The sequence below is a fragment of the Parasteatoda tepidariorum genome, chromosome 8 (assembly GCF_043381705.1).
Source record: "Parasteatoda tepidariorum isolate YZ-2023 chromosome 8, CAS_Ptep_4.0, whole genome shotgun sequence".
NCBI lineage: Eukaryota > Metazoa > Arthropoda > Arachnida > Araneae > Theridiidae > Parasteatoda > Parasteatoda tepidariorum.
The window spans coordinates 81156866-81166109 of NC_092211.1; the positions used below are offsets into that span (position 1 = coordinate 81156866).

Here is a 9244-nt window from a genome sequence, read left to right on the forward strand (position 1 = left end):
AAGAAGTTCTCAAAATATATCGAAATGCAAGAAGAAAAAAACATTGAGGTGCTTTAACTTTGGACAGCTTTTCTGACCAAACTATTTGATCATATTTCCCAGATTGCGGCTACCCCCTATCTTTTTTCTTTGTGTGTGGGGGGGGGGGGGGGNGGGGGTGTCAGAAATCCGAATCAGTAGACAAAAAATGTTATTCAGCTAAAGTACATTTTTGATTCTGATTTCATATTTCAAAACATCGCTTGCACTAATTAATTAGCATATTTGAGGTCACCTCCTCGAAGAATTTAGATTGGGTTCTACAATGTGAAGATCCGATCTTTAGATCAAAAATTTCAGAGTGCTCCGTTTTTTATTTCGCGCACTGCACATATCAGGGGTCACAAAATAGTAATAAAGCTAGGTGGAAAAATATCTATCATCATATGTCGATTTACAAGAGAGAATAGCTAGTTAAAAACAATAAAATCTAGCTTGATCGCTCGATGATATTTGTAGGCGTTTTTAATTAATACTTATAAACTTTTTAAGTTTCCTCTGGCAATAAAACAGTTTTGATGTTTTCACCTTTTGGCTTTACTCAGCACTAATTTGTTAAGTTTCTAAAGCGTCTTTCTTTTCGTTTAAACACTAATTTGCTATCCCAACTGAGCGTGTAATTTTTATGTCAGTTTAACCAAGATTTCTGAAAGTATGCAGTAAGGGTGATCATTACGGAACATCCTGCACACAAAAATATTTTTTAATCCATAGCTGGAACTTCATATACAAGTTTAGTTGACAGTTAAATATAGTTTCTATAATAAAGATATCACTCAGATCAGATTTATACAAGATACAATAATTCATCCATATACATCCAATTATGTAACATGCATTCAATTATGTAACATAATTATGTAACATACATCCAAGTATGTAAAATAATAGCGTAACATACGTCAAATTATCTAACATAATTCATATAATACATAATTGATCCTATAATGTAACATGCTTTGGTATGTTAATCATTGTTTTGGATATAAATTATTAATGATGTAAATGCAAGCACTAGTGTATTTGAAAATGGATCTTACTTTTATTATCACCATTTTGCTTAAGGAACATACAGGCTCAACCCAGTCAAAGAGAGACTTATAATCTTCTTTTTCCATGGAGAGTAATTTTCTGTAATGAAAACAAAATTTTTTAGACAATAAATTATAAATAAAGAAAGAAAACTAAATGTTTTAGAAAAATAATTCGTTTACAAAATATCACAGCAATAAGTTTTTCAACATTCTTATACTTGTACTTGTAATAAACTCAGTTTAAACTTTTTGTAATTAGCTGCCAGCACTTGTGGTTGGGTGGTTAAGCTGCGTGGTGCGGAGACCGCAAGTTTACTGCCACCATCTACACTCCGATCTTAACTATGGAAATGCCGTCCCCGCAAGTGTCAATATTAGTAATCTAAGAAAAAAGTAAAATCAAAACTACCAGAATATGGGGAAATGTACAGTGTTTCTAGCGCTATGGGAACACCAAAAAGCTCGGTAATTTTCACCGAAGAGCCTTGGTAATAATTTTGGTAAAATTAACAATAAAATATGGTTTTATAATGAGAAAAATAAATTAAAAATTGGTAATTTTAACATGATATCTTAAAGCATGACAAAAAAAACCATTTATTCTATTAAAATTACTTTTCAGTTCTGTATTTTTTACTAAATGTGTGGTAATAAGAGCTATAACTTTGAAAACTTGTATTTTCCGTACACTGTTATCATGTAAATGGAAACATTACCAAATAAATGATTTATCTATATTTTTTTGAACCAGAAATGTCTTTAACTTACAGTATGATAATTTTACCAGAATTTTTTTTCTCCGTGTGTAGGCCCAACAAAACCAAGCTTCGTAACAGAAAATTTATTACTTATTTATTTTAATCTGAAATTTCTAAACAAAAATTTTATAAAAAGCATATGAATAATTAGGAGCAATAAAAAGATAAGTTACATATTTTGCAAAGGTGACGTAATTTCAATTTTCTTCGATAAGCACTTGCAAATTTCCGAAATTTCACAAAACTAAAGCACAATACATAGAAATATCTATAAAAATTGTGGTGCTTTTCTCCGAAAACAATGCTATTAACAATGTGAATGTGGCTTATACATATTTTATCATTAGATGTGCATGTATCAATATTTTTCCAACACATATATTTCTTTTCTACACAATTCTAAGAATAAGTCAAGCATCTTATGCGCAATATTTTATTTTGATTTCTAATGGCAGATTATGAACAGTTACAGCTGAAAACAAGTTAAAAGAATACAACAAAAAATGGTGAAACAGAGTTCATTAATCTAACATATCGCTAGCCTCCCAATAACGGTCGGCGTGAAAAGTCTTGTCTAGAGCAAGACAGTGGAGTAGATAAGCGGATTTCGTGACCTCTTCAGAGCTGCACAGAGTGTATATCGGACTTATGTGCAATATAGCTATCCACTGATTCAAGTATAACCTTTAAAATCAAATAGCTGGCAACGTAAAGTACAGTCAAAACCAACATATTTTCCGGAATTATCTCTCTCTAGCTATAACTTCTCTAAGCATTTAGTGTTTTTCCTATAAAAAGTTCCCAAAATATATAATAAAAGCATTGAATTTATCGACTTATTTAATTAATGTATTGTTTTACAATAGTTTCACAATTACTTAAAAAAAGATGACAGAAATTCATTAAAGTAAGTGAAGCAAGTTTTGGTTAAAGACGACTAAAATAATTTTGTTTGGATACCAATTTCTTAAAAAATTGCACATTTCTAACGGAAATTAAAAAAAATGTGCATTTATAAAAAATACATTATACAATTTTATATCGAATGCATCTAATATTTATTTTTCTTTAAATCAATGTTTGTATGAGAAATATTATTCCGGAAAAATAATCATAATTTGTAAAAATTTGATTTGTAAAACGTAAATATTGAATCTTACAGTTGCTAATCTATCTTACAGCTGCTATAATTATGAGTACATTTACTAGTTAAGTTCAAAGCAATCAAACAAATAGTTTATAATAATTGGATTTTAAAATTGTAAGTATTAAATACATTATAATCTGTTACAGTTATTATAATGATGTGCATATTAAATAATGCATAAAAATGGGAAAATTCCAATGTTCATATAAAAAGATATAATTCTGTAAAAATTATTTGAAAACTAAACTTCAAAAATTTTTTTAAAAAAAATTATCTTGAACAAAAAATAATATTTCATGAACGTAGAAACTAGTTTGTCATTATATAATTTTCAAATTGCAAACAATGAATACTTCTAACTCCTTTTCTATAATTCCTATAATAATGTGCGCATTTGAATAACTTTTTTTAAACATTTGGAAGTATTATTTCTTCACGTTTACAAAAAAGTGGACGAATTGGTGGACGAATGGTGAACATAATTGTGAGCACAGAAAGAAAAATATTGCTGAATGGTAAAGGCATTTCTGGTAAGAAAAACCATATTTCTGGAAATAAAACTAAAATAAACGGTATTTAAAATCTTTATTTCAGAAATTTTCCCTTCACATGGTTAATAGTTTTACCGGAAATTTTAGCTTTCAAAATTATAGTTCTTATTACCATACATTTAGTAATAAATGCAAATCTGAAAAGTAAATTTAACCGAATCAATAATTTTAAGTCATGCTCCAAGGTATCATGATGAAATTACAAAATTTTGTTTTATTATCGTGCGTTTTAGTGTTCCCATAGAGTCAGAAACTCGGTAAATTTTACCATGTTTTGGTAGTTTTGAGCATATTTTTTTCCTCCGTGCAGACTTAATAATACCTGAAAGAACTGTAGCTTTCATTATATTTATCTTCAAGAATGCAAAAAAAATAAAAAAACAAATAAAAAAAAAAAAAAAAAAACGTTGATTTTAGAACGCCAATCGGTGTAATTATAGCCAATTTTCGTTTCTCTCAGGTTAACTGATCCCATTCGATTCGCAGCTTTATTTATACTATGTTCAAAGCCATAAAATAATTGTGGAAAAATAAGAGCAAGTATAGAAAATAGCCGTAAAAAGATTTGAGAAAAAGTAGAGTTGCTGTACGGTGAGCAAAATTTAGTGGCAAAAACTAAAATTAAATCGACGGTTTTAATCTGAATGTGATTAGTGTGAAAAGGTACGAGATAGCCTGGTCGGTAGGGCGCTGGGCCGAGAGTTCGTGGGTTCAAACCCCGCCGGCCGAAGACTACCCGTGTAGTAAAATGGTGACTGATGCACGTTAAATCTGTCAAGTCGCAAAGTCCTCCATGTTTCCATAACAAATCAATGCCTCTGGGGGTACTGAATTGGAGATTGATAGTTCTCTGATTTAGGTCAAAATTACGATCTGTGGATGTATTAATGGGTCACACCCTATAAACGGTGTGACGTATGAGTGGGGCAGAAGTAGAATTCTTGGCAATAGATGGCGCCACTGGAAAACAAGAACAATCGTACCCATCTGCTTAACAGACATTCGCCAACAACAATAATAGTGTAAAAAACAGAGAAACACTGTTTTGTCAACAACAAAAAACTTTAAGTAGTCAAATATACAAAGAGAGTCCGTAAAAAAGGCAATTTTTTACATTTCATGGATAATGGTTATAACAGAATTTTTTTTTTTTGAACAGTTTTTTTCTGTAGAATTTACGGTTATTTTTTACAGTGTATCATTTTTAAAAATTGGAAACATAATCCAATACTGTAATTTAAGTTTCATTTTGGGAGGGGGAATTCAATATGTTTCAAATTGCGTTAACCATAATTAGTTTTTAATAAGTTATAACAATAATATCAAGTACGCATGCCAATTCCTTAGCTTGTTAAATATTTTATTTGTTAATGCTAAATTTTAGCAAAATGATATTTTTAAAAGCATAGGACTAATTAATTTTTTAAGAATACTAGCATAAGTCACTATACTCATTTAAATTACTTTCCGTCATCAAGTCTTGACATCCTCCGTCTAGACAATTCATTAAATCCTGAAAATTTGGTAAATTGGGACATCCTATGTCAAAGAACACGAGGAAAATCCCGCAATTATGCTTTAAATTCCCGTAAATGGAGTGACGTCAACAGTAGTTGCTTTAATTAAGGCGAGATAAATGAAATCTAAATGGTCTGCGTGTAGACTTTTGAAATGTTTACGCTATAACAGTCAGCTTTAAGACATGTCTTACCTAAGTGAATTTTTAATGGTTTTAGTGATTAAAAAATTAAAGTTGTACTGTTTCTTTTGATGTTTTTTTCCATGATTTTGCTTTTGTGTATTAAAATAATAACTCATTAGAAAATGAATTAAGGAAATTTTTAGTAATTTTTGTTGATAAATTAAAGAGGAGTTGAAAAAGATTAAATTGCTAAAGAACCAAATGCAGCTGTATTGTCCGAAATATAAGGTGAAAAAAAGCGGTACATTATATTTTTACTATATGTGCTATAAACTATGTTACTCGCAAAAATTAGAGGTAGAAGAGCTTGAGCTTAAATCAGAAATTGAAAAGGTTCCAGTACTCATACTGCGTATCTAATATTTTATAGAAAAAAACAAGTACCATAAATTTCAGCGTTTAATTATTAGAATTAAAATAAAAAATAATATTAGTTCTTTAAAGTTTAACTTGACTAATTGAAGATCTATCAATAATGAATAAACCATGAACGGATAAGAATTGTTTAGATTGTTCAATGTACTAGATTCGTAATTTCAATGTAATAGATTTTTAATTTAAATGTACTAGCTTCGATACTACTGAAAATGAATAGGACCATGAAGTGNTACTATGTCTTTGATGATAATATATTATGTCTTTGTGCTAGAACATTGTGTTCATTGGCGAGTGAGCGCAGCGAACCATGGTTCACGGCGTGAACCACATAGGATTGCGTAGCGATTCTCGGGGGTTGGCGAACGTTAGCGAGCAGGGGGCGGAGCCTCCTAGTAATGAATAAACCATGAACGGATAAGAATTGTTTAGGTTGTTCAATGTACTAGATTCGTAATTTCAATGTAATAGATTTTAAATTTAAATGTACTAGCTTCGATACTACTGAAAATGAATAGGACCATGAAGTGAAGCAGATTCTGAACGCATTTAAAAAAAAAACTGGATTTCTCATGACTTTCACTTATTTTATAAGAAATAATCTCAAATGTGTTTCTTATTTGTTCGAAGATTATGTACTTAAGGAATAAACAGTTTTTAGCATTTTTAACATCAAGGAAGGGAAGAAAAAAATTTTCTTACTTAAATCTTTTATTCTCTACTGAAGTATCATCTGACATTTAACTACTCCAATATATTTATTACATATAGGTTATAGCTCAAATTATTACTTGTTACAAATTATCTCTATGTAAAATGGTTTCTAGCGTACAGGAACATAAGGAAGCAGTATATAAACCTCGACTTATGCTTTTTCTGATAATCAACTCTAGTTTAAGCTTGTTTATCTCACAACGATGTGAGTAAAATGGCAAGTAAACAAATATCCTTCTATTTCATTTAATTTAAAACGCTAGAAGGAAGTTACAGAGTTCCTATAAGGAGCCTTAAACCGAGCTTTAAATCAACAACATTCTCTATCTATAGTATAAATTCTATCATAAGATCTTTCTTTTTTTTTAATTCTAAATTCTTCCCTATTGTTAGGTAGATAGGATGGTATAGGACAGTGTTTCCCAAACTTATGATTTTTGCGTACCCTTTCTAAATTTTTATTTTCGTAACTCTGTGCACCACTAATAAAAAAATGAATTTATTTTTTTTAAATATGCTTATTTTTCTTTTTCGGTACAAAGTTTTGTTAATAAGTTCATTTGAATCAGTGAGAAGGATGATATTGTTTTTGCTGTAATAAAAAATTGCACAAAAGTTAAAAAACGCAACTGGCTGTTGACACTACTAATTATTAACTGTTAACTCAGCAAAAGTAGCCAATACAAAAATACGTAATCGTAAATTTTCATGACTAGCTTTGTTTTTAAATAAAAATGTTTGAAATTTTCGTTTGTTGTAAGATATATCGCATAAGAACGCGTACCCCAGCTAAACTGTTCCCGTACCCCTTGGTGTACGAGTACTACACTTTGGGAAACACTGGTATAGGGAAAAAATTATCTTTTTCTTTAAACCTATGAGAATATGCACTGTAAAAATTTCCATCTCAAATTACGGTAATAAGTTTTGGCACGCGCATTTTTCCCGTAAAATTTCGCGGAACAAAAAATATGCTATAATATAAATGGCATGAAGAAATATGACAATTATATTTACTGTAAAATCACGAAATCACTGAAATTATACAAATATTACTGTAAAAATTGATGTATAACACTTTACAAATGGATTTTACGGATCAGAGTGCCAGTACTTTTAATCGTAATTTGAACCGGAATTTTTAACAGTGTGTTTGAACTAACAAGTGTTTAAAAGAACAGAGAAATTTATTTCGACCCCTCAAATATCAGGAAACACTAGCAGAAACATCAATCGTGGAAATAATTAAAAATAATAAAAGTTATAATATACATCTGCTATATAATGGACTTTGAGGGCATAGTGAGCTTCATTCCAGGACTCAAGCTCTTTCTGCTAGCAACAAGAAAATTAACCTCTTAACAAGAAATTTAATTCGTTAATTAACTTCTTGCACTATTTTCACGAGTCTGACTCGTGATGAAAATTTTAGGCCAAACTTGAATATCACGAGTCAGGCTCGTTTAATTTCATGTCAAACGTGAATATTACGAATCTGGCTCGTAATCGACATTTCGGGCCGAACATGAATATCACGAGTCGTACTCGTGGTCTTAATCTCGGGCTAAACAAGAACGTTTGAATGGGCTCTTATCTCTGCTTTATATGAATAGGTATTTAATAGTTTGTCTTTCAATCTCTTATCCTCTGTCCGTCTCTCTTGTCTCAGGCTCTTTTCGCGAACATTCGGGTGCATAAGTTATGCATGGCTTGTTTCGAATTTCAGAGTAGTGCAAGGGGTTAATAAAAGTTATTTCGTCATACACTAATCTGTACATTCTCAAATATGAAGACACTGTTATCTCGGTTTTGACAAAATATGTGCAGGAGCTCCTACTCAATGCAATAATTCCTAAAAATTTAAAGCATGTACACATTGTACTACACTGTACACATTGAACACGAAATCTTCCTGGCTTCCTAATTAAATATGTCTCTTTATTATTTTTGCTCAAGAACTAAAATGCCAGAAACATTGCTTCAAAATCATTATGCCAATCAAGCATTAGTTTGACAAAACGAGCGGTTCAGAAAGTTACAGTTAGTGGAAATATTTAGTGGAATAAGGAAGTTTCCATTAAAAAATGCATAGTTACCTGAGAGGTTTCTCATAGAGATCGGAAACTGTCTTCAGTGTATGGCAATAATCTTTTTCTGATGACAGAATCTCTTCAACTATCCTTAACCGAACATCAGACGCTGCAAAGTACAGAACATTCTTAATTTATCACACTCTACATTCATTAACAGACAGAATCAGAACATAATTCAGAGTGATCATTGCAATGTAATAAGTCATACCATAGGTAATGTCAAGTGTTTGTCAATGTAATAAGTCATATAACATTATCAAACAAATGTACTGCATTCGGCTGTGTTGGATATATTTTGATTTTATATTTTGATTTTGTATTTTGATTTTATATTTAGAATTTCGTGTGTATAGTACTGCAGCAAGTTAATCCAATATATTTCGAGTTAAGTATACATTTATTTTATGATAATCTAGTTAAAGTTTTAAGATGCTTTAATTACGTAACTCTGAAACTAACTGTAAATGGAATTCGAAATTTAATTAAAATTCGAAATTTTGAATTTTTCAAAACAATGTTTTAAAGATCTAGTTTCAGTATTATACCCATGATATTTTTTATTTCACCTCGAAACATATGAACTGTCAAATGCACCTTTGAGCTACTATTTTTTAATTTTCTCTTTTTTTATACCCTCTATCACTCTTTTTTGCGGATATAATCGTGTGAGCTGATAAAGAGATTATATCTTTTATTTTCCGGATTTTTATAATTTTTTTTCAGATATTTTTTTTCTCCGGATTTTTATTCTTATTTTTTTCTTTTTCCCTTTTTTCATTGCTCTGTTAATTTTTTCCATGTTATATATATATATATATATACATATTAGAT

The 9244-nt window shown here is 30.1% G+C and overlaps 1 protein-coding gene across 2 annotated transcripts in view; it reads right to left on the bottom strand.

The window, feature by feature from the left end:
- The window catches only part of LOC107440570 (uncharacterized), a 449104-nt gene that overhangs the window by 317461 nt on the left and 122399 nt on the right, over positions 1-9244 (bottom strand). For both annotated transcript variants that reach the window (XM_043043457.1, XM_043043458.2), the window contains exons 3-4: positions 8417-8519; positions 1080-1170 (exon numbers count right to left, since the gene is read on the bottom strand). In XM_043043457.1, the coding sequence (XP_042899391.1) occupies positions 1080-1170; positions 8417-8519 (194 nt within the window). The remainder of the gene's footprint in view (positions 1-1079; positions 1171-8416; positions 8520-9244) is intronic.